This window comes from Callionymus lyra, chromosome 14, assembly GCF_982586985.1.
Source record: "Callionymus lyra chromosome 14, fCalLyr1.hap1.1, whole genome shotgun sequence".
Classification (NCBI taxonomy): domain Eukaryota; kingdom Metazoa; phylum Chordata; class Actinopteri; order Syngnathiformes; family Callionymidae; genus Callionymus; species Callionymus lyra.
The window spans coordinates 21532709-21558787 of NC_141831.1; the positions used below are offsets into that span (position 1 = coordinate 21532709).

A 26079-nucleotide genomic window follows, 5' to 3' on the forward strand; every position below is an offset into this window, starting at 1 on the left:
GCGACTGAAGCTCAGTTGTCTGCGTCTTCCGCCAAAAAGACACTTAAAAACATCCAAATACCTCCCTGGTGCTCGTCTGTAACGTCCATCTTGTATTGAAGCCTCCACAAGAAGAATTGTTCTGGAAAACTTAAACAAGTCTATATTTTACGCTCCTTTTTGGCAGACGTTTAAGGAATGAAAGGAAAGAAGCTATATAAACTGTAAGTTCTCTGGGTAAATATTGCGAGCAATTCCAGTGTAGACAGTAAACTGTATCCGCTCTGGAAGCTACATTAAAATGAACATACATGTTTGCCTATAAATCTAAAAAGGAACAGATTTCTTGGAAAATAATCCCAACCCCTTAGTCGACATGAGGGTGTGTAGAAAATGAATCCCTAAAAGAGTCATGAAATCACCTTTTTTATGTTTTTGGACTGTGTGAGGAAACCAGAGATACTGAATCTAACGTCTCAATCGTTTCAACAGGTTTTCCGCACAGACTTCATCACAGCCATGAAGCTTCCGGACTCGTCGCAGCTGGGCCCAGATGACTTCTACGTGCTGTCTGACCCGTGGAGACAAGAGTGGGAGAAGGGAGTGCAGGTGCCGGCCAACCTGGAGGCCATTCCCGATCCAGCAGTCAGGTAGGAGCCGGTCGTCGCCACCAACTGATATTAATAAAGTTAGAGCCATGATGGGAACCTAGAAGACATTTTTGTGGTCAAACAAAAGATTGTCAGAAGGATGTCAAGTTTGCAGATAAAGTTAGGGAGGGAGATGTTTAGATACATGGAGAGAAGAGGAAGTGTTTGAAGAAGAAAAAGTGGATGATAAGCAACAAGGTTTATAAGGTTGAGAGGTGGTTAGAGAGGATGATCGATGTGGCTTCAGGTGGATTTGGAAGAAAAAGTTAAACAGCAACTAATGTGTTGATTTAAGTGTCTCTTAAACAGATCTTTGACCTCTATTGTACTCATCAGTATTGACTCACTATCACTCAATATTGTTTGTACAAAACTCTCTTTTAATTGAAATATCTTAAGCACCGGCCACAGAAAACGCTTTTTTAGAGAACAAATCTTGTTAACGATAACCACACCTACTCTGCTGTGATTGGTCAAGCATTGAGGTTTGAGAGAAGTCATTATTATGTCATAATAGACTACGTTCTTGTAACCTCTTGTTTGCGGAGAGACGGGGGAGAACTTTATAAAGTAATAAGTTCAAAACATGAGTTGCCCTTTAAAAAGCAAAGAAAAACGATCAGGATGGACAGTTGTTTGGTGTCCCAAGAGAGTGTCTCTTTTTTTTATCAAAATATTTTGGATATTTGAATGTACTGGATTCAAAAAAAAGTTTTATTAATCACTCATATGGCTTTTCATCGCTGCGGCTCATGCATCTAGGTCAAGAACTACCAAAAAAAACCTGGACAAAGTCGAACATTTGAAAAAATGAACTTTTATTCGACTTTGGTGAGTTTACAGTTGCTAAGTGAGTACTAAATCTAATCTAAGTAAGAGATTAGAAGATATTGGAATGCAGTGTTTACATGTAATAGTAGTTTTTCTTATTGCCGTATGAGGGGTTCAAACCAGTTGTTTTATTGATTTATTTGTTGTTAATATCAGTGTTAATGTCTCAGATCAGGTCTAGTTGTGCTGGGGTGCTGGTCTTGATGCATTTGTTCTTTGGCTACAATAGGCCGTCGGCAGATAAACTAATTTGTTTTTATGTGAGTGATTTTCTATCATGTACTCGCCCAGGTTGTCTCTCGTCTTACCCTAGAGAGCTGGGATTCTACTCCATTGACTGAAATAAATCGAATGTATGAGTTTCTTTGTCTGCGCTGAGGAACTGTTGGTTCAACAAGATGTCATCATCCAGTACGAGCCGTAGGAAGTGTTGAAATTTCCATCTTAAGTTCGGCTGAAAACTTTAAAGACGTGGTGACAACAGTCGAGGCTCAGCAGAGTTCAAACTCATAAAGCAACAGCGCCGCTCGCCTCTTCCACCATCAGATTTTCCGTCCTCTTTGGCTTAAATCTTCATGATTGAAAGCTCCACATGGCTTCCATGTCTATTTGATCGGAGCTTTACATATGATCAGAGCTCCCCGAAACCTGACCCGCAGATATCCCCCCCCCCCCTACTCGTGTAGAAAAAAAACAGTTTTTCGTCGTCTCGCCGCAGTCGCTTAAGCTGTGACAGATAGTTTTACAGATCCTGTAGCGATGCTCGCGGAGTAGTGACTGAAGCGGGTAGTAAACCAACATGTTTAACCCTGTCACTTTAAATCACTCTAGGTTAGATGGAGAAAATGAATAAATGATCTACAAATGAGAATTTTCTGATCATCGTCTCTGTCTGCGTCCTTGGGGAGTCTATGTCTGCACTTTTGGTTACACAACGCTTTAAATCGTCTGAGATGCATAAAGAAAACACACGTGGAGGACATGAAGAAAGCGGGTGATAGAATTGCATCAAACCATAATGACCTTCCCGACATCCGCCACAATACTTGAGCAAAAGTCGGGCTCCAGCGGTCCGGGGAGAGCGTCGGGGAGACAAATGTGGAGCAGGAGTGTTGTCAAAGCCAGACGCGCCTCCAGCCCTTTTCCTCTCCAACAATTTTTGGGGATGATGTCATTATTCATTAAAAAGAAATAGAGGAGGAAAAATGTGTCGGCGCCCCGGGCTACACTTCAGCTAAAGATGGAGAGGAAGGTGGGAGAAAAAAGAAGTGGAGGATGTTGCGATAAAAGACCTTTACAAGTGAGAGAAGATTAAATCTGAAGGTTGAATTGACAGAAGAGTAAACGCTTTGGTACCTCTGCCAAGGAGGTTGTATGGTTGTCTGCGTTTACTTGTCCGTCCGTTAGCGAAATAACTCAAAAACCGATGAATAGATTTTAATGAAATTCTCAGGAAATGACAATAAGGTTCTGATTCTGAAGTAACTAGTATCTAGATAAGGCCTGGGGAAAGTGTGGCTCCTATAACTGTGGTCACAAATGTTTGTATGTTTACCATTTCCTGTCTCTAAAATGAAGTTCCTGTTCGACACTTAAGGATCTTTAAAATGCAACTGAACACTGAAATGATCATTTCTTGGATGGAGCTCTCTAGATAATGCAGTTATTATCGGATTAAGACAGTATCTTAATCTAGATTATGACAGGATCAGGTGTTCTGGCTTTAAACGCCGCATCAGTCCGCAGGTTTGTATCGATCGGCGTCGACAAACTGGTCCTCATCAGTGTTATTGATCCAGATGATGCACATCTGTAACCAGGCCCTGTGACAGCCAGCAAGATCATGCGACAAGTCACTTATTGATCACAAAATCACATTTACGCTATTCAAAATTTTCATTTCAGGGCCATTAAATCTAGCATTAGCTATGATGCTAACCTGTACAAAGCTACTGTCTCGTCCGTTAAACAAGATATTAATACAAAGCCAGATAAACCTCCTCCGATTGATTTCGATCCCTTTTTTTTTCAGTCAGGCACAAACAAAGTGATTTTGAGTTGCTTTACATTTACCTACCTAAAAAAACTTGATTTTTATTCTTCAACAAAAAACCCAATTTTGAATCTTCAATCCAAGAAATCAATAATTAAAAAAACACCTGTACTAAAAATGAACACAGTTTTTTAAAGTTTATACAACAATGCAAATACTAAAAAAAAACTAATGTTAAAAAAAAACAACATTAGAACAATTTCCACTCAACAAAGGTAGAAAATCATAATCAAACTTTGGATCTATAGATGAGAAATGTGATACTATAAAGAAGAACTCAAATGATTTGCAGCACACTGTTTGATTGTAGGTCCACCAGGATCTGTACTTGGATTGTTATTCTTTACTATTCATCTGCATGCTTTACAGTGACCAAAAACTTCAGAATAAGAAAATTACATTTATTAGCTTTTCTCTTTGACAATGATATTGTCATGTTATTTTGTTTTCAACGAAAAAAAGGAAACAAAGATATATCACTTATTATTTTTCAGATTCTATAACAATCTTTAAATTAAGCGACAAATTAAATTCCACGTTTAATACAATCCACCGGTTTGTTGGATGTAAACCAAATCCTCTGTAAAAACTCACCATCACTTAAGTCGAAGCTATTTGGCCAAAATTGTCATGAATTTCTGACCAAAAAAATGACACAAGAAGGAAAAGCCAGTTCATTTTGACTTCATCTATTTTTAAGTCATCTGCCAAAGACACAAACACATTATTACATTACTGAGATTTGGAGCCAAGCTGCACCCCAAATTCTACTCAAGATAATTGTATTAGGGATTTTTGCGTGCGTGATGAATAACTTCGCCCTTGGCAGGTTCAGGCTTGATAAAAAAATTGTGATTACCCTGGAACTCCACCAGCCAGCCTAATTGAGTTGGAATCTGGTTCTGTGGAGAGGAAACACTTGTCAAACTCTGTATCGACGCGAACATACATCCAAGTAAACTCCTGCCAAATTCATTTGACTAATTGATTTGCGTGCCGTCCTGATGCAGTATCATCACGACTCCGTTTGCTTACAGAAATTGAAAACGCAGCAGTGTTTCATGTTGCCACCTTATTGCTGCGGGTCATGGAGATAATTAGTTTTGGTTTAAACTCTCACGATCGGTAATTTGAATGTACTGCAGTTGGCCTGAGGGCAGAAATTCATATGGAGGAATCACACAGAGGAGGTGAAGACGAGAGTCACGAAGGAAAAGTTACAGTGCAGTGCGATATTAAGTCCAATTCACGGCACAAGCAAAATCCCTATCATTCAAGAAACATCTTAACGTGACGTTTTTATTTGTTCAGGCTTTTCCTTGATTTTCTGGAACTCCTGTTGTGTTATCAGTTTTATCTTGATCTTTAAAATATATACTTTATTGAATATTGTTTTGATTGTTTAAGCGCTTTGTGACCCTGGTCTAGAAAAGCGCTATACAAATAAAAATGACTTACTTACTTACTTACTATCAGTACATCTGTAGAAATTTAGAACTTAAGTAGATGTTCTTCAAAACATTGTGAGCAAACTTTTTAAATTCAACACCCTCTTTTATTGCTTGTATGCTCATGCATATTGGTTAAGAACTACCACAATTGCACTTTAATAAATCAACTTTTATTCGTCCTAAGCGACAAATTGTTATTGTTCATATAACATTGTTTTAGGGTTGCTAGCTAGCACTTTCAACGTTTACATGGGGCTAGTGGTTACATTATTACCATATTAAGGTTTCAAACTATATTTTTTTGTTGCAGTTGTATTTGTTGGTAACATAGTAAAGTTACATTGCGGGGCGACATTCGGTACAATTCACGGCACAAGTTGAATCCCTAGCAGTAAATCTAGGGGCATTTCACATTAAAGGAGGAATAGATGTTCTTCAAAACATTGTGGGTAACCTTTATTTTGAATTCAACACCCTCTTTTATTGCTTGTTTATGTTTATTCTTTGGCCCGTGAAAATGTTGTTTAAAACAGGTTTTGTAAGCTGGCCTTAATTCAATGATCTAAGCTATGACAGTTAAACCAATGATGAGGGCAAAGTTGAATTTGCGTCAGTCCGTAACATCCTCCCAATTATCTACTTTCCAACGTAAATACAGTGAAGCCACAGAGAAGTGGTGGTTAGATGACTCAACGCTCCCTCAAGGGTCTGAACCTTCTGACCGCTCCACCAGCTCACAAGTGACTCATCATGATTTCTCTTACGCGAGCGAGTCCGTCTGCCGTTGCGCTTGTTTGCATCAGATGGTACTTAACAATTTGGAAATCCCCAGCAGGCAGATGATGGTTTTTCCCCCTCGAAAAAAAAAAATCTCTCAGAACACTCACAAAGTTTCGACGAACCGCTTGTATCAATGAAGTGGCTTCTTGTCACATGGAGAAACTAAAGTTAACTAATTTAGTTAAGTGATTTTAGCTCGTCAATATTCTTTTATTTGGTCCAAAATTCAGTTTAAATAAAGAGTTATTTCAGTTGACATAGACATGGGAGATTCGATGATTCGAGTCACTGACCTTGATGGACGGTACACTAATATGATATCCACCAAACACCCACACGTCCATACGCTAACAATGTTCCGGGCTAAAAGTCAAGCTGATCCATAAAACATTTCTCCGCGGGGTCAGCGGGTGTAGGTCCGACCACAGGCCGATTGAGTTGCATTTGGCAGAGCCGACTGGACGAGCGGTTAAACATGAGATGTGTATTTCTCGTATGATGAAGTGGCCAAGTCGGACTCTTTCTTCGCCGTCTGGTGGGTCCGTGTGACGCTTCTAATAACCGTCTGCTCAACTGCTCCCGGAGGCTGGAAATGGCAAATACAGCAACATAATAATAACATGTCATTGCTGGCTGATGCCTTGAGTCACGGGGTTCAGCTTCCACCGCAGTTAATTAAGACGACTGCTCTGATGGATCCAAGATAGTATCTGATTAAACTCCCTTTCTGGTAAATATGTGACTGTTCTTCTTATGATTCGGTTATTTATTGGCTAAAATCATCAACCAGCGAAGACCATAGAGATCACAATGTAAACCTGAAAGAGGTCAGCAGTCGACTCTGAACCATCTTGACCTACATTTGGCCGGAGAATTTGGAGCAAATAATTGCGCTTCTCCTGATGTGATGACCTGGTTAGGAATGGCTACTGATACTGGCACCTTAATACTATTAAGGTAAGGTAAGGTAAAACTTTATTGATCACTCAGGAGGTCTCCTTCGGGAAATAGTTTTTTGTTATTATAGACGATTAAAATAATTTTTGTTAGTTCTTTAAGAACCATTTTCATTGGTACCAGTCGTTCTAGTTTGTTGGTGAAAAAGAAAAGTGAGAATAAGTAAATTAAAAAAAAGTTATTTTCACTGCTGACTTTTCATCTTTAAAATCTTGAATGATTTCAGAAGAAACTGTATCTATGATTTGATGTTAATCCCAGATCTGTTTAACCCTTGTGTTATTTCAGGGTCAAGGTGAGAACAAATATGTTTAAAGTATCCATTGTGTTGTCTCTGGGTCAAGGTGAAAACGTGTTCTCAGGCCTCCGGGTCACCTTGACCCTGAGATAACACAAGGGTCAAACGGATGTAAGCTGACACTATGAGAATTAATTAAATAATTATGTTTTAAAAAAGCCATTTTATGAGTTTAACCAATATGATATTTGGTTATACAATTTTTTTTTCAAATATTATATTCAATTATTTATTTTAGTCCAAATGATGACATAGTTTTTCTTTTTTTCAACTGTAGAATAAATCATCCTCATTTTTTTTTCTCATTTTCCTTTTAAGTTGAATGAATATAATATTACACATTTGCTCCTTAATCCTGAGTGTGTCTAAGTTACAGTCTGACCTTGATTTGTTATCCTGGAATCTTGAAAAAAAAACAAAAAACAGGCAACAAGCCAGCAACAATTGTGAGGTTAATTTTCTCTAAATGGGGTTTAAAAGGCAAATTGTTGTTTAAGCTACTTTTAAAAGCTTCCACCTGTCGTGGTGATGTCTGGCACTGATCTGTGTGAGAAAAACCTTCTTGTTGGATGCATTACATCATGGACCACAAAGAGTCACATCGAAGGTTTTCGCTTTATTCACCGCCTCGTCAGATTCTGCATCATTAGCTACTAAAGAAATGTGTGTGTTTTATAGTGTAGGTGTCTTCTAAATTTGTCGGACCTTTGTTTTTTTGGTGGAAAAAAATAGGTAATGTGAATATGCTAAATTAAATAAATAGATTTTACAAAGTATGTCTGCAGATTTCAGCGAAGTGTTGTTGCTAACAACCAACATTTGTGGTGGAAAAACAAGGAAAAGCACAAACCAGTGCTGAAAGGCTTTTTTCTTTCATTTGGTTTGAAACCAGCAACAATTTCTTGTATACGGGAAGTTTACTGTCTTCTTAAAAAACATATTTTAGTTTGTTTTGGTGATAAAACCCATTATTTGTTAAATATATATACATAATTCTCGAATGTTCAATTTATATATATTATTTTATTTATTTATAGAAACTAAGGATAACTATGGACAAACTATGAGAGTTTTTTCGGGGAAACAAGAAATCACAAAATGAACAAATTAAAGATGATTAAGTTATAAAACAAAACTGTTACGGTTTATTTAAGAATTAACAAATTAATAATAAGAATAATCTCACAGAGGCTTTTCTAGTTTTATTTGGACCTCATCAGGGCCATATAAATATATCCAAAGAGCAGCTGGTCGCACTTTTCCAGACTGGTTTACAAACATACTACTGGGGAAATTTTGTTGTAATTAATGCAATTAACTGTCATTTCCAGAGATATGTGGACTTCAAGTTTTTCCTGTTAAGTAAAAAAAACATCTTGCTGATTAGGACTTTTACTTATCCTTCTTGTTTTTTCCGACCTAAAACCAAAATTGTCTCTCTTAGCGGTCCATCGTCTGAGGTCGACCCAGAGACTGTACCGACTGACTCTCTGACTGGCTGGCCGACCTTAACTAAATGACAGAAATCTGAACTGGCAGCATGAATGAAGGACTGGTTGTCTGCCCGGCTGGCAGGAGAAAAACCCTCCGACCGCAGTGACTGAGCTTTGGCCAGAACTCCGCTGGTTTTGGGTCCAAGCGGGTGAGTCAGACTCGAGCTAAACCCATTCACCTTTGATTGACTGAGGTTGATGAGTGGCTTCTGTCGCGGCACGCCAACCGACACATTTCAGCTCCTAATAATACCTAACCTGCTGGCGTTTGCCAAAACCTAAATGTGTTGGATTTAATTCAAGTGGGGACCTCACCGGCAGTTCTGGACTTTTTCAAACTCAGTCAAACGTGTCGGTAAAACTACTTAAAAGAGAAAGACTATTAAAAAATGTGTCTTTTGTAGTTTTCTTCTATTATACACTCTGACACTTTTTCTCTATCGGTCTTTGCATACCTCAGTCATTCATTTAACAATCCACTCTTAGAAACTTCTCCTTCCATTCATCTATGCATACCTCCGTCATCTATCCATTAGTCTCTAATCATTTTTTCAATTCTTCAATCTCTCCATCCAATCCATGCATACTTGCTTTCATTCATCCATCTTTAGCTACTTTTATTCATTCAACAAGCATCAAAATCTACAGTATTCATGTCTTTCTTGATACGTCCATTTAACCGCCTTATCATTGCATCTATCCACCCATTCCTTCTGTTATTCATCCAGCTTTCTAATTCCTTTTCTACAATCCTTACATCCCTCCATACCCAGCGTAGATCTATCCACTTATTTATTGAACTTTCTATCTTTATGTCCATACCTCATCCATCCAACTGTCCTTATAAACTCTTAAATTTGTCCTTCCATTATTATCACAATCAATCACCTATCCATTAATCCCTTCATAGTTTTTTCAGTTTCACACTTTCATTCATCCATTCATTCCGACTTTCAACATCTAACATTCAGCGAGTTAGCTTAGCCAGTCTATAACATCATTTATGAATGCTCTGGTTTAGCAAATATTTGGATCCAACCAAAACTATGGCAGTGCATTCATTCTCCAGATCCAGTTGTTCTCAACGTGGTCACAGGGCAATGGAATGACAACAAGATCAAAACAGATGAAGAAGAAAAATAGCTTAAATGCAACTAAACATGGCAAAACATGTTGTCATATTATGTTCGTGAAGCTTCAGCTGTCATCATTGGTTTCCTATTTGTGATGAATCTTCGAATCCGCCTGTTGATTCTTTCTCAAACTTTATTTTATCACATTTGACCTGTCCAACAAAAATAAAAGATTTTGTAAAAATAATTCAGAGAAGCTTTTTCTGATTAAACACATGTTTTGATTTGCCGTCAAAAAACGTTTTGGGACTACTGCTCCCTTGATCCATTCATCCAGCCACCTCACCTGGAGACAAGGAATCAGTCAAAGATGGATTGATGATTGTTTAAGTCTGTGTTAAACTGACCATCACAGATTAAATGACTGGAAAATATTCTGGGATATCTGGAAACACAAAGTACTAGAGGACTCGCAGAGGCTCGGTCATAAACGTGCATCTCCTTCGGTCGGATCCACGAGGAGCAGCTCCACCTCTCTGGGCTCCTCTGTGGGTTGCTAGATCAAAGCTCTCTGCCTTCTGCACTTTGGCTCCGGCAACATCTGGACTTCGCTCTGTCTATTTTACCAAGCTGCCATCTGTCCTCTCTGCTTGACTGGTGTCTGTTTGTGCGACTGTGAAAGTGAGACGAGTGAGAGTGAGACACTGGAGACGACAGTAGATGGATAGTGAAGTCCCCCTTCTGTCTTCCACTGGTCCCCTGTGTGTTGGCGTTGGATCACTTTCACTGTCTCAGTTAATGTGTCAAGCTTCAAGTGGCACTTTCTTTTTTCCCCTCAGTGACGCGTCTGAGTCGGCGACCAGCAAGTCGTTCCTAATACAGTATTATTTTCACAGTCAACCTGCAAATATACACTGAATTAATTTTGTTCAGTACAACTTACAAATGAGTTATTTTACACATTTTCTTACTGCTTTTTACAAATGTTTCTTTTTCGTACAATAAGCAGGTCAGGTCCAATTAAGGCTCATCCAACCATCCTTCCTTCGCGCTGTCATTACTCGGTCATTACTCAAGGATCAATTACCACTTGTCAGAATCAACCAGTAGATAATTGTTAATGAAGTATTATTTTGACAGTCAAGGTGAAAAATACATGATGTTGTTTCTCAAGAAATGATTTTCAGTATAAAACTTTAGTCATCAAAAACATCTTTGTAGTTCCCCCTACTTTTTATGAAATATTTTAGAATTCAAATTTTTCTGATAGCTCTTTTACAAATCATGTGTTTTTTTGTCATTGGTTTAACCACAATACACAGGCAAGATCCTCATCCAACCATCCTTCCTTCAATCTGGTTCTGACAGTCATTGGTCAAAACTCAATGACGGGTAATAGTTGGAATCAAACGGTAAATAGAGACCAGTGTCATTTGGCTCCGTTCTTCACCAAGAGACCGATATAGGACCACCTGTTGCTGAAACTCACGCTCAATCGTTTCTCTATTGATTACCGAAAGGATTTATCTTACACCTATCCAGTCATCTGGACAACATAATTGTATGCAACTCGCCCCAATAAGAATTGAAGGTCAGAATGTTGAAGGTGGTCAAGTACTTTTGTGCTTTAAATTCAGTAGTTATAAGCTAGTTAGCTTAGCAGGTTCGTAACATCATCTCTTGAGGGTCATTGTAAAGAAATGTTAACGTCATCAGACCAATTATTTCTCCCTGTCCTGTGGATTGATGCGCACATAAAGGCTCGCTCAAACATCTTCATTGGTGACCCCGCAGGTTCGACCGGAAGTGTGTCGTAGCTATGCCAAGTTTTGTGAACTAAACTACTGTATTTTCCTTTTTTTTTTTTTAAATGCCAGTGCGCTTTCTGGAACACTTATTGATGGATTAATCTGGTTTGTGCTTTCTGACCTTGTAGCGCTTTTTGTGTTGTACACACACTACAATGCGCTATCCGTCAAAATGTTTTGGTACGACTTTGGTTAACCAAACAATCGCACTGCTTGCAGCGTTACGGTTATCATAGTACGGAGCGTTGTGGAGTAATATATCTTGTAATGCCGGCTGTTGTTGTGTGAAGGACTCTAGAAGTAGAAATAGTTACATGAAGGCTTTATTTAACTACACATGTTGTCCGTTCCTGCCATGCAGATCACCATCAAAACAGACACACAACACACCGGAAGCTCAACTTTGACCTTGCTTTTCTTGCAATACGAACCGTTACCATAACAGCATGAACACAACTGCGATTGCAGTCATTTACCAAAGAACATTGTCGCCAACACTACGTTCAAAGTTAAACTGCAAGGAATGAACAGTTAATTATGTTGTATTTTGCATGTTACAACTGAGTTATTGTTCAGTTATTTTGAATGCGTTTGATTTAATGATATCAGACAGTGTTTTTATTTCATGTCTTCCAACTGCACAAGGTTGAAAGTCATTTGTTTAATAACGTTTGACTGACTGAATTATCTGACTTTTTTCTTTCACTTAAAAGTGCCTTATAATCAAACAATGTGCTTTATATATATAAAAAGTAAAAAAAAAATAGACCAATTATTGAGAGTGCACCTTATAATCTAGTGAGGAAAATACAGTATATTCTAGATGTGTTTAAACTCTCGAGGACATACAGGATTGCAACAAACCTCGATAGTTTACACAATGTGGGCATTTTAATGGACACATAAACCAGCCAAAGGTTATTTAGCCTCTGTGACAAATATCAAGGACTCTCGCTTTATCTCGTCAATGTTACAGTAGATTAGTGTGTTAATCAATGTATTGTTATGAGTCAGCGCCGCTGGTGGAAGCTCTTATTGACTATAGTTGGAGTGATTAGCAGCAGCGCCGGATAAAAACGTCGCAACAATGGAGCCATTGGATGACTGCATTATCACTTAATCCCCCAGTGATGTTTTTATTATCTTCTTTTTTATTTAGTTTTTAACGTGCATTGGGATTTTTGTAGTGATTTCAGTTCATTTGTAGAGCTACTTTGCTGCTCCTACATTTTAACCGGTCCTAAAGTGCAGCGAGCACTAAATCTGTCGCTTTACTGCCCACATTGTTCTTGACTCTGGGTCTTTTCAAAAGACATTTCAGCAAAGTTAATAGCGTGTGTGTCTTTGTTGGCAGGCTGGTTTTCTTGGCAAAACGTGCGTCTCCCTGTTTCCAGAGCTGCCAGTTGCCGCGACAAGGTCGTTGACTATTATGGTCACTTAAGGGCGACTGTTACAGGGCTGCTGCACACGACCGGCACACTTAAAATCCGGGCGGCTCCGGGAGAGTAAACAATGTTTGTGGACGCTCGCTCCCGGTGGACCCACAAGAAGTGTCCTTCCTGGATTTTCATTAGATATTTAGTTCGGGGAGTAGATTAAGCAAATAACGACACTTTGTGTCTGAATGTCATAGTCTCTATAAAAGACACTTTAAATAAAAGAAACTTTTTCGTGTGTTTACCTGCCAGTGTGTTTTCCACAGAACCACAAACAATCAGATTTGAAGAGATTGTCTCAAAAACGTGTGTAATAGAGCTGAGGAGCAGCACATCTGGTATCATAACACAACTTGGTAATCAGAACAAACTGCAGCAGATGTCTTTTGAATTTGGGTTTTTTGGAAAAATTGTTCCCCACTTTGGAGTCGTTAACGAGGACCAGATGCAAGTGAAATCTCGCGCCTGTTCCCATTCTATCATCTCATCCGTTGTTTTTGATATTAACAAGAACCAAACATGAATTAATGTAAGCAATAAAAGATGTGATTCAGTCCATGAATCTGAGGGATCAAGCTGGATTTGAGCTGGAATAAAAGCTAAACACTTCCAGGAAACATTTGAATACTTGCACTACACACACATTTTATTGGACTTGAAATGTTGTGGATGGTAGGACCAGATGCAAATGCTAGAGGGCAACAAGTTCTAATCAAAGTTTAGTTAAAAAATCTGTTGAATTCCAATTTTTTCTTATTGATGCTTTCTCCCTCTTTGCACACATCACTGAAGAATCTGTTCTCTTATTAGTTCATGGCAGCAACTTAGAGCTTTTACCTGTTTTTGAAACTCCAGAGAAGTATAAATCACTTCATGAATAAGGAAATATACATAAAGGACAATGTGTATTTACAGATTTTTCAAAAGGGAAATTGAAATTGGCTGAAGCTTCAATAATCATGAATCATAACAGGATTAAAATTTAAACGAGTTACACATTAATACATAACACAACCTCATTACATGACATCAATAAATGATCACATGGATCAAGGATCAAAGGACATTGATAAATTCAGCATTTGCATCAAAAATAAGAATAAATAAAATAGCAAAAATAAGATTATGAAGTAAATCTTTTGTTAAATGAAACAGAAAAGTAGGAATCGGGGAATAAATAATTCAAAATGTTCTTCTCTTTGCCTCTTTTAAAGGGGAAAACAATCTTGTTTGATCAGCACAAATAGTACAATTAGTATGTATACAAAATAAAAGTGTACGGCTGCCACCTACAAATATACTGATACTTGTATTTATAGAAAAAGATACAAGCTGTCAGTCTTGGGCATCTGGTTAAAGGTCAGAAAATGACAACTCCGGTTCACCATGCAAACACACGAATGAAAGATTTGTTTTCACTCTGCTTTGCTCCTTGTAACCACAGCTGGAGATGCCAGACACCTACCTCAACATCCAATCAATAGCCATCATCCGTGGCTTGTATCTGGAATTTTCTAGGTGTTTATCTTCCTTTGATGGATGATTAAACAGTTTCTTTGGAAGAAATACTGTTGTTAAAAGGATCCAAACGAGGCTAAGGTGCACATCCAGTCTGATTAAGGCCATGAACGACCACTCACCCATAAATGTGTTCTATTTTTTTTCTGGCTTTAAAAGAGTGCTAAACCGTCCACATTGGCTGAAAGAGGGACCGGGGGAATTAAGGAACAGGTGGAGCGGCACGACTGTTGCTCTACTGGGAACGACTAAAGAAGAGACGCTCAGAAATGGGCACGCAACAAAGTCTTTTATTTACAAATAACAGATGAAGTCAGAATCTCTCGATGGTACCACAGGCGCACGCTTACACTCAGTGGATTAATTGAAGCGTTTCTGTCTCGATTTTCTGCAGTTTTACCTCTGAAGAGCAGTTGGGAAGGAAAGTAGAATTGTACGAGTGAATTTAGAAGTCGACCCTTTACTTCTTTTTAAGGGGCCATAATGACAATTTGGCTCAATCCTGGACCTTTTTTTTGGAGTTCTTAATTAACGGTGTTTGTGTTTACAGTACCTACAGTAAGGAGGGGCAGGAACGTAAGGAGGAACATCTAGATCCAATCCTGTAATCCTCCTTGCACCTCGCTTAGCAGGTTGACCTACTTTTTCAAAAGCCACTTAAGAAATGGCGGGATGTTGGTTTGACTTCCAAACCGATGACGGTACAAGTATTGTGTGGCGTGAACACATGCAGAAGAGCTTAGTCATGCAGGAAAGACTCAAAGTAGAACCGCTGACAAGGGAATCTCAACTCAGTTAAGGTGACCAGCGTTCTCTTTTGGATGTTGGCCCCCATAGGGAGGTGTTCATGGCCACGATGACTACCAGTCGGCCTGGGAAAACCTTGGTATTCATCCAGAAGACTTGGATGTTTCTGGGGAGAGACAAGTCTAGGACTCATTGCTACGACCTTGGACAAGCCTTGTAAGATAAATGGATGAATCTTTTTTTTTATATATTGCATCTTATACCAGTTTTATTCTTGTATGTCAAGCTCAAGCTGTATATGTATTTTATTTTAGTTTGAGTTACATTCGCAGTCCCAGTATATTACATTATCCATATCAGATGCTCGTTTTTTTTATATATTTTGTCTGACAAATAAATCTACTCCTTATATTTTATTGATATAAGTCCATACTTTTTGTATTTAATAATTAATATAAGCTAAAGCTAGTGTTTCTCAATCATTTCCTTGAAACTCTCAGTTCTATTTTTTAACCAGGTGGTGTGAGATGCCACCTGGAATTTGTTTTTCAGACTTTTCTATGCAAGTGTGTGTATGTATTTGTGTGGGCACCAGCCAAGCGTGTATCTCAGCCACCGCTGTCATCTGGAGAGCTGCTGGTGCTGGTGGGCTGTTTTGAAGTGCTGGTGGGCTTACTGGAAGTGTGTCAGACAGGAGAGGAATGCAGGAAGAGGGTGGGCCCATGTGTGGGTTTGTGTGTGGAGCAGACTGAGGGTAACCCCACACACTCCATGTCTGCGTCTGCGAGCTGTGTTCGACCCACTTGTCTCGGTTTCCTGCTCGCTGGGGTTTCCCACCGTGTTTCTATTCAAAATACTTGACGTTTTGTGGTTTGATTAAAAACTGTAAGCGGTAGCGAGGAAAGCTGGGGAAGTTTCCAAACGTTCTCTGGTTCAATTACAGACTAGTTTGGAGACTTTCTAGTTGCACTTAGAAGCTGCTGGCACTTGTGACGGGCCGAGAAAAGTATAAAATCATCAGCAATTGTTGTAAAAATGGCAACTTATAAACAAACTTATAAACAAACTTATATAAACAACTTATATTTACTTCAGTTAAACAACATTTACACTTTACTTTTGATATAAACTCTTCCCAACAGTCGTTTCCACAGCAAATAATTCTTCTTAATCTATTTCTTCTTCTCCTTTTATCCTGGTGTCTTCTTAAACATTGTTGATCCAACGCTCTTAATGATTTGATATGATGATGTTATGCGTCCCAGAGCGGTCGACTATGTAACAAGTATCTGTTTGTAACCGTGGAAACGGGAGATGCAACACAAAATGTTGTTTTGTTTTCAGCAAAGTTGCATCTCTTTTAATTTACATTCATTTATCATGTCACAGACACATTCAATACACTTCACTTAAAGTTGCATCTGAGGCAAGTTCGAGTGCTACCTTTTATATATTCCCCAGAAAACTCTGGACGCCAGTCCCTGTTTCCTCCAATAGTTAAAAAAAAATTATGTTGCAACAATAATAAATATCGAACTAACAAATTATTATTTAAAAAGTGTATAAATAATGAATTATGCTCTATTTTATTTATTAAGATATGTGTTCCAGGGTTGCCACAATGACAACTTTATTCTTCCCACATTGAGACATTTCATATTTCAGTAAAATCTGGCCAAGAGTAGACAAACAGACATATAACAGGATGACCTTTACGACTTTCTGATTCTTTTAACTAGGCCAGACGTCACGGTCACCCTTGCCTGTACTTTCTTTTTCACTCTCTTCTTCACCCACCTTCAACTCTCAGGAAGGGCTTACTGTTTCCTAAATTTCCGAGTTAACAACTCAAATACTATAAATAGTTGAAAAATAATTCAGAGTTTGACTTGAATTCTACTTCATACACTTAAATATTGCAATATTCTATTTCTCAATATGGTATTTATTCTACAGCAATGTATCGATTTCTTCTTTTTTTCATTACAATTTTTTTTTCTAATAATAAATAGATTAGTTTTATCTTAGTTCTTATGGTTAATATTTCAATGAAGTGTGTATAAAGTAAACTAATACATTTACAAGTAACATGCATTCATATTCACAGCATTTTTTTTGTGTTGCAATATAACTTCCATCCAGTGGATGGCAGCAGTCATTATGTCCTATGCAGATAAAGGAACAATAAAATCCTGCAAGATCCCATCGATAACTGAGGACTAGAGGATACAGTAGACTCCAGCAGCTTTTCAAGCTGATATTTTGCCATATTTTTTTCAAATTAAATAAAAGCAATTAATCCTCGGGCAATAAAACAAGTATAAAATTGTACTGCCATTAATCTAAATATACCATATATTGCCCCTGTATCGAAATATGTATCGTTTCGCCAGATTCTTGCCAATACACAACGCTAATCAGCATTATGGCTGCCATTCATACTAATAAAGTCTGAATGAAACACGAATAAAAATATGCCTCTGGTTACGGCAAGTTATTGTGAATTTGAGAAATCAAAATAGAACAATATCTGATTCGTCCTGCGTGGTAATGGTAAGATGATATACGCTCCATGAAGCCCGTTAGTTCAGGAAAAACATTCGGCAGACATTGAGGTCAATTTCTGTGGTCCCCGGGGAGATCTTTTGTTTTGCTCGCGAGCAGAGAGACAAACACACCACCAGATGCAGTTTGAAACAGTTTGCAAACATCCCGAGCTCCCCTGGGTCTGTACAGAAATAATACTCATTTGCCAAATAAGCGGTAAGCTACAGAGATCCCCCGTGGCCCCCCGACTTGGATCCGCTTCTTTAAAAATTGAAGTGTCACAGCAGTTGATTCGCGGCAGTGGATGCCGTCAGGAATATTTACTTATGCTTATCAGAAGGTTTTTACTCGTCATTTTGTGGGGTGACACGTTTAACTTCTTGAAGAAATAATAAAGAAATATCTCACCATACTGGTGGACTTAAGTCGTGTTCACGCTTGTTAACTCGTCTGTCAACAGTGTTTTATTGAATCTCTCATCGTAACAATGAAACGCCTCATTCTCTCAGGTTTTTCATATTTAAACTCGTAAAATATCAGGCCTTTGTAAACCAGATGTGGCTTATGTAACTTTAGCAAGAGTTTGAAGTGTGATCCCACTACACGTTCTTTATTCACTTAGCCAAAAATATGACTTCACAATGTGTATGACAGCCTCACAATGAAAAGGATTATACTTTTGTCATTACACATGCTGTTTATTTACATATTGATTATTCAATGAAACTCGAAATTACCTTTTTAAAAGAGACGTTTGCTACACATGAATTGTAAAAAATAACCTGACCTTTCTCACTACTAAATGGATTGGGCATGTAGTTAAAACCGTGTTGTGTTATTGCTGAGGAATGTGTCGATATGGATAGCGAGGTGTACAAGCGTGAGACGTGAAATCTATGGGCCTGTTCTCGAATAGTTTTTCATCATATTAACTGTATTAAATGGCCTTTAAGTAGGTTCCATAACTTGCAGAGTTAAGTCCATGAGTAATACTAAAGGAGCTCAGTCTTTTTTGTTAATAATATTTTTTCTTATTAATTGTATTAATAGTTGTAGCACAATTTGTCATTGTGTTTGTGAAAAGACTTTAATAATAACTGTAATATTAATAATTTTCTGGTGCTAATAAAGTTTAACCCTCTAAACACATGTTTAAGGTTGACACACTTTTTTTCACCGTGGAGTGCAACTCTGATAATCCACTGCTAAGTTTACGACGTGTGCGCTCGCATGCTCGCGTTCGCTGGTGGGAACAAAAAAGGTGAGATACTAATAAAAGTCGAACCAGGCGCCGAACAAACATCTGGTCGACTTCGCCGCAGTCACGTTTTTTAGGGGCGAAGACGATCAAGGAGGGTCACCAATTAACCTCTGGATGTAATTGGACTTTGGGAGGAAACCAGAGTGTATGGAGAGAAGCCGCAAATGTGGTACGGAATCATAGAGTTTCTCGCACTGTAATGAATTAAACTAAGGCCCGTTGGCCAAATCGGGCAGGCTGACTTGTTTAATGTGGCCTGCCGGAGATTCAAGTTGGGTAAAAAAAAAAGTACTGAGTGAGCCTTAGTATTGTAGATCACCTCTGATGCATTTTATATTGTAACACACAGTGATTAGCATGTTCTACAAACCATAGAAATGCGTTATGCTATAATGTGCATACAGGAATTACAACTTAAAGGGATAGTACATTTCATTTATTATTTATTTTATTATAATTTAATAATAATGTCATTATTATATAACGGTACAATATATTGCGATATAGTGTGACACTGGAAAAAGATATATTTGTAGTATTGCCTGAGTACTTTCCTCTGGTTTTGCAGAATTTACAGACAACGTGACTCTTGACGAAGCCTTAACCGCTTGAATTTTCTTTTGAAACCAAAGTATGTCCAAATATCAACCTTCAAAGCCGCTGGAGGTGACTGTATCCTCTCGTCCTCAGACACCTCAATGTTTATTTTGCTGCGGAAGACGTAACATCTTTTGCGATCTAGCGGGCGTGAGTTTGATTGCGACACAAAAATTAACAAACGTTGTATATTTGCATGTTAATTGTGAAAAATTATAATGACTTTATTCTACACAAACACATATAGAACTATAAAGCGTAGAAAACCATGGTAACATAAGAAACTTTCCCATGGTGCATAGTTTCACACCCAATTACATAACATACTTAGCCTTCAACAGTCTTTAGAAACACAAACACAAATAAAACTTCCGTCTCTGAAATTGTCAAGCTCCAAACACATAGAAAGTGCCCAAGTGTATTGAGAAACTGCTGTGTTTGTCCTTCCTGTAATTGGCTCCTCAATGTAAAGACACTTGTCTCCGAGTGATTAATGAGCACACAATGTTTTTTTTCTGTTAGCATTGTTAGCACCTTCCATATCCTTGCAATGCACTCACTACTCAAGGAAAACCTGCTGTACGAGCAGAAATGATGCTGCATTTAGACCGGAAATAAAAACTCGAAAAATATAACCGAATTCAACCATTAATCCGCTCATGTTATTATCTGTATTTCAGGCGACACTCAAGGGTTTGACAGCGACTGGCTGTTCTTCTAAAGTGGTAGCAATGGTTGGTAGAAATCACTGACCAGATTAGATTACCTTTGATTAGATTCTGGGTTGATTAAATCATCCCTGTGGGTAGTTTGGGTCATTGTGGGAGTTGATAGGACCCTGCAGCCAAACATGAAGCAAAGATAATAGCATGCAAATGGGAAAGAGTGCAAATGGAATATTGTTATCGAGAAATATTTCAGAATTGCATCATAGATTCATGTAAAGATGCTAAATGGTGACTTTTTTGTTTCTTAAACCTTTCTCTGTTAGTAACACCATGTTTATATTATCTAGGAAGAGAAGTAGATCTTTGCTTCATCCATCGCTGTATGAATTACGTAGGATTATGTGGCGTCTGACTCCCTCAGGCGAAGACTTCTGGAGCTCAGTGGAAAAGTTTACAGTTCAATCAAAAGGTCAAATGATAATAAAGTAAAGTGGGTTGGAGTTATTATTTTTCGGAACCAAATGCAGAGACTATTTTAAAGACAATCTACTTTATACAATCAGTAAAAATATAAAATCAACAAATTATTTGGGTGAAACATTTTTTTTAAGAGAAAACAAATCGACTCAAAGTAATGATATTTATGAATAAATAAAGCTATTTCATGCTGTAAACAAAGGTATATATATATATATATATATATATATTATAGTAACATCAACTACGGATATGACAAATAATGATATCAATGATATTTCCAAGGGTTCAAAGGGTGTCAAAATGTATAGATAAAATAAATATAGGGCAATTATCTTGCGTAAAAAAACCCAATATATATGAGTGAGACTTAGTCAGATTTAATTGGGTTCTTAATTACCATCTGGACTCACAATTATTTGAAGGAATCACCAATGTCTACCAAAAAGGTGCTGCTCCCATACTCAAATGCTTAAAAATAGTTCATATATATATATATTTATATATATAGATAAAATAAATGTTGGTAGGATAAGTCCTGGACACTTTGCACGGTGGCCTGTCCCACTAGTAGGAGACTTGGGACTTGATACTTCTTGGGGGTCCATGGGAAGAGCTGGACATAGAAGCCAGGTAGAGGTAAGTATGGACATTCTTGCCGAGGCTTATACCCCCGTGACACATCTCTAGATAATCATTGGAAGATGAGACGAGAAAATAAAATTAGGATAAATCAAGAGCTCTTTGGTTCGCTGTCCAATTTACTAAGGTTTCACTGTGGAGAGCGAGATGCAACAATTCCATCCTGGTTCACCGTTGTTAGGACAGCAGGTGGACGAAGCATGTCAGAGCTTGTTTGTATATTTAGATACGTTTAATAAGACAAATATTATATCTATGCTTGGCAGAGGTTTGCACTCTCTAAGTGATTTTCTCCTGAATTAACCTCCATTACTGTTGATGTAAGATAGTTTTCGTGACATAATTTCCTGCAAAAATTAAAGCATACTAACATCAAACCTGTAGTTATACAGTCAGAATTGGACCAACAACAACACAGTTTATCTCCCAACATATTTAGAGAAACACTCCCCTGCAGCTGAAGCCTGGCAGCTACTGTCAGGAGAATCTGTCGACAGAGCAAAACAATGAAGACATCAACCATCTCTGAATTCTTCTCGCCGTCTCTTCTGCTGTCAGTCGCTGTTGACTCGACTCCTTTGTCTTTCTCCGCCGCACATATGCCATCAGTCTTGCTGCTGCCGTTCTGCGGACGCGCCAAGAGTTACATAATGGTTTATATAAGGCTGGTATTAGTGTTTCCTGCACTAGGGAACATTGGGAACGTCATAAATCAGACGGGTGACATCTGTGTCCTGGCTCACACCGAAAATAAACGTTTGTTTGGATACTGGCTCTCCAAACTTGGACACCTCGAGGGCCTGTGTTTTCTTCAGTTGGACCAAACATCACTTCACCGGCAGCCGTTGGGATTAAATATAGATTTCCTCCGAGGGGTGTGGAGATGATTCTGAGCCCGACATTTCTGTCGTCATTTCATTTGCGTCTCATGACATGATGATGTTTCTTCCAAAGAGCCGTTTTTTTTCGGCGTTAATCACTCTTTCATACTAATGACATTTTTAAAGTTGCAAACCGGAAAAAGTGACGGTTGATTTATACAATTTCACTCGCAGCATCTGGATCGTGCGCGCCTGCCAGCAGAGTCCAGCTGTTTTCAATGTGTTAGTCTTCAACTTGGAAGTTTCCTACTGAGTTGGATTACGCTGCAGAGTGTCGACACAAGGATCCATCCTTTCATTCCCGCTGAGATCCAGCAAACCGCTAAGACAAAACAGGCTCCACTTCTGACTTTTCTGTAGAAGGACTTAAAAATGTTTAAATGTCCTCAAAGCCATTTCATCCATCCTCGATAACTTGCAGGGGTCGCTGGTTGGTTAATAGAATAAAACCTTAAGAGAAATAAAATACTGAAGTGACAAAGACGAAAGTATCAGTACGTTGTAAGTCATGTATATATTTTAATTAAACACAAATCTTCTTTTCTTCCATTTACTTATGAAATTAATGAAAATAAATGAATTTCAATGTCAATGGTTCGCACTTTGCCCCGATCTGATTTAAAGGTATCAGTGGATTATTTTTATTTAGTTATTATGGGACATAATACAGATGTATCAAACATGTATATGAAGAAATTGAAAAAAGTTTTGTTTTTTACTTTGTCATTTTCTTGGTCAATTCCAATAAATAAAATCTTACATGTTCGAGTATATGTTTCAGTCTGGAGCTCTGGATTATATGAATAATTCTTAATAAATCTATTCAGGGCAGCCAAGCAATGCCTCAGCAGGGGTTGAGAATATGTATTTTGAAAGCAAATCTCAGCGTTTTCGTGCTTAAAAAGGTTCAAACGACTGTCTGTTTTAGGTGTAAAACTGGTATTTTAGATCTCTGTACTTTCTTTAACTGGTGGCTTCTTGCTTGGAAATGTTTCGTTCTTAGAGATAATTCCTTTTTTCTATCTTGGAGGTTAAATAACTTTAAAACTCATTAGGATTATAGTCATTTTGTCATCAAAACCTCTGGATATTTTGGGGCCTACAACAATGTTCTCGATGCTTTTAAACAGCTAAGATTAATCTACTTCTCTTTAAGTGTTTACGAATATCTAAACATTATTAGCTAGTTAGCTGGACCGACGTCTGCTCCTTTAAGAGCCTGATTCGATGTCCCTCTCGCTCGTCTCACTGACTCCGTCTCTCACCCTTCGCCTCTCTGGCTCCCGGCTAACTGAGTGGAAAATATGAATGACAACATTCCCTCAGCCTTGTTTGGCCAAACACCCTCCTCTCTGTAGCCCCACTCCTCTTTTTCTCTTTGGCTCTTGTTGTTATCGTCTCTTTGTGGACTGTTTGGAGGACCGGACTGGAGGCTGTGAAGGGGAGAGGGGGGGGATTGAAAACACTTATTTACTGTTTGTGGAAGGACTGTGGGAGTTTGGACGGTGTGGAGCAGAAAGGCAAACGTGGCCACAAAGATTGTCTTTCTCTTGTGTTCAGGCATGTCTGAACGAGCGTGTCCTCATGAGTGGACGTTTGTCTGGTTCTACTACGGCAATTGTAGGAATTATGGTTCACAAAATTAAGCATCCAAATGGTTTGCTTTTATTTTTATTTAAAAGAGGGACAATACATACATATAAAGGAAATATACATGTAAATATAGAAGATTATAGCATCATCATTTCCATCTTTAGTCCCTTTGGTAGGTTGTTGTTAAAATGGTAATAGTAAGAAAGACAATAGAGGGTTAGTTAAAAGATGAAAGTAGTACAGAACAGTAAACTGATACACAGGTTTAGTCAGGGTTGTGACAACACGTTACTTGAAGACAGTAAATGTTTCTAGGTCTGCCACTCTTGCCCTGAGTAGCTGGGATAGACCATATACAGCGACCTAGTGAAGTTAAAAAGTGGTTAAAAATGAATTATCCAAATTTCTTTTTGCCGCATTACATAGGTTATTATCTTTAAAAAAAAAGGAAATCGTTTATTATTATTATTATCATGTTTTTCGTATGTGTTTTTTGTTGTGAAATGTGTCCCATCCAATCCATAATACACTGCAACACCAGAAATAGTGCAGAGCCTGATAAAATCAGATTTCTGTTTAGTTTGTTCTAAAAGTTGTTGACAACAATATCATTTTGAAAGGTACACTTTCCTCTTTAATGTCATAATAGTTAAATAAGATCCAAAATAAATATGGAAATGTCAGTTGTTAGTTGTCAAAGAAACATAACACAACCGTTTTCTACGCAAAATATTGAATTCTAAGCAAATAATATTCAATAAAAATGTGCAATATTTAAACAATATTATACATTTAAAAATGAAATGCATTAAAAAATCAAGACCATGTCTGGTCTTAAAAAAGTAAATAGGGATCTTCATTGTATAGATATTTTAATAAATTTAAAAAAAAGGCACAACCGTTGTTGTGAGGCAGAAAAAAATAATTTTATTTTCATAGGTAACATTAGAATGCTAGTTTGGAGCTCGCTTTCAACTTTTTGGCAAGCAATACAGATGCACTAGTATGTTTAAAAGTTTACTTCTCATGTCGTCTCGTCCAGTATGTCGTGGTCTCTGTTGCTATAATCAGAGATAAGACTAGCATAGATCTGTAAAGGCTGTGTGTTAGTCTGAGCGCACATGTGTGTCAGAGTGATGTTTGTGCGTCTGTAGAGAAGTGTGCTAATGAGTCTGAGTCACATCCATGACAACGCGTCGACCACTCAGGCATCTGAACCGCAGGACTGTAGAAGTTCGACTGTAGAAACACACGGTGACACTTGCTTGTCTTTGAAAGCTAATTTTTACTGAAATGTTGACCTTTAGGGGTCAACCCAACGGAAGTATCTGGTATTGACGTCCCACCTCAGGGAGACACGGGGATGGGGGGCTTCTTGAAGAAAAAGATAGGGAGCGCGAGGGAGCGTGAGAGAGTTTAAAATAAAGCTGCGTTTTCATTCATGAGCTGCTGCTTAAAATGCTAATTCTCTGGGTTTAAAATGTTCTCCATTTTCAGTGCTCAGCACTCATTAGTGCACAGTTTCACTGCCAGACAAGCGTCAGTGGAACCGTGTGGGCTGCTCGCGCATCTGACAACTAAAAATAAAAGTGTCTCGCTGCCTCACACTTAAATCTTTCTTTTTTTTACTCTGAATTTACATTCTTATCTTCATAATTCACTTTGTTGTGGCGGATTTTTAGTATCTTTTCTAAAATAAACAAATTGTGATTCTTATTTTGTAAAAAAAAAAAGAAAAACATCATTAATATTTGAGGTCTCGGTCGAGGCTGACATGTTTACGCACATCCACGTTAGCCCAACTTTTGTTTTGGAGCCGCGGATACTTTAGTGTGTTCTATGAATATTTACACTGTTGTTTTCTCTGCCGCCTCCCCCGCCAGAGTTATTAATATTTCATCATGTCTGATGATCAGATCTGGCTCAGGCCAGGTTTTGACGCTAAAAGGTTTGAGATTTATTTTCAGCGATGGTCTGTATGGGTGTGTGTGTGGGGGGGGGGCGAAAAGAGTGAGTCATTTGTGAAAGGTCAGTGTGCAAATGATGTTTGGGGGGGGATTATTGATTTCATTGACAGGAAGATGACTCACTGATCCCAGAGAGGTGTTTGTGCGTGTGTGTTTTTTTTGTGTACTCAAACTGATAATTTTCTTGTGTGTGTGGACTGTGTATATGTCTGTAAACTGGATTATGAATGTTGTATTCATCTAATTTTGTACTCTTTTGATCGCTTGATGTGTGTGTATACTGTGACGCGGTTGTGTACATATTATATATTATATGTTTTCCAAGTGTTGTGTATATTTGTCATGTGTAAAGTGTTATACAAACTGAGTGTG

At 38.1% G+C, this 26079-nt stretch overlaps 1 protein-coding gene across 3 annotated transcripts in view; it reads left to right on the forward strand.

Moving 5' to 3' along the window:
* Window positions 1–26079, forward strand: part of jade2 (jade family PHD finger 2) — a 134814-nt gene that overhangs the window by 45517 nt on the left and 63218 nt on the right. For all 3 annotated transcript variants that reach the window (XM_087806880.1, XM_087806881.1, XM_087806882.1), the window contains exon 4: window positions 472–629. In XM_087806880.1, the coding sequence (XP_087663006.1) occupies window positions 472–629 (158 nt within the window). The remainder of the gene's footprint in view (window positions 1–471; window positions 630–26079) is intronic.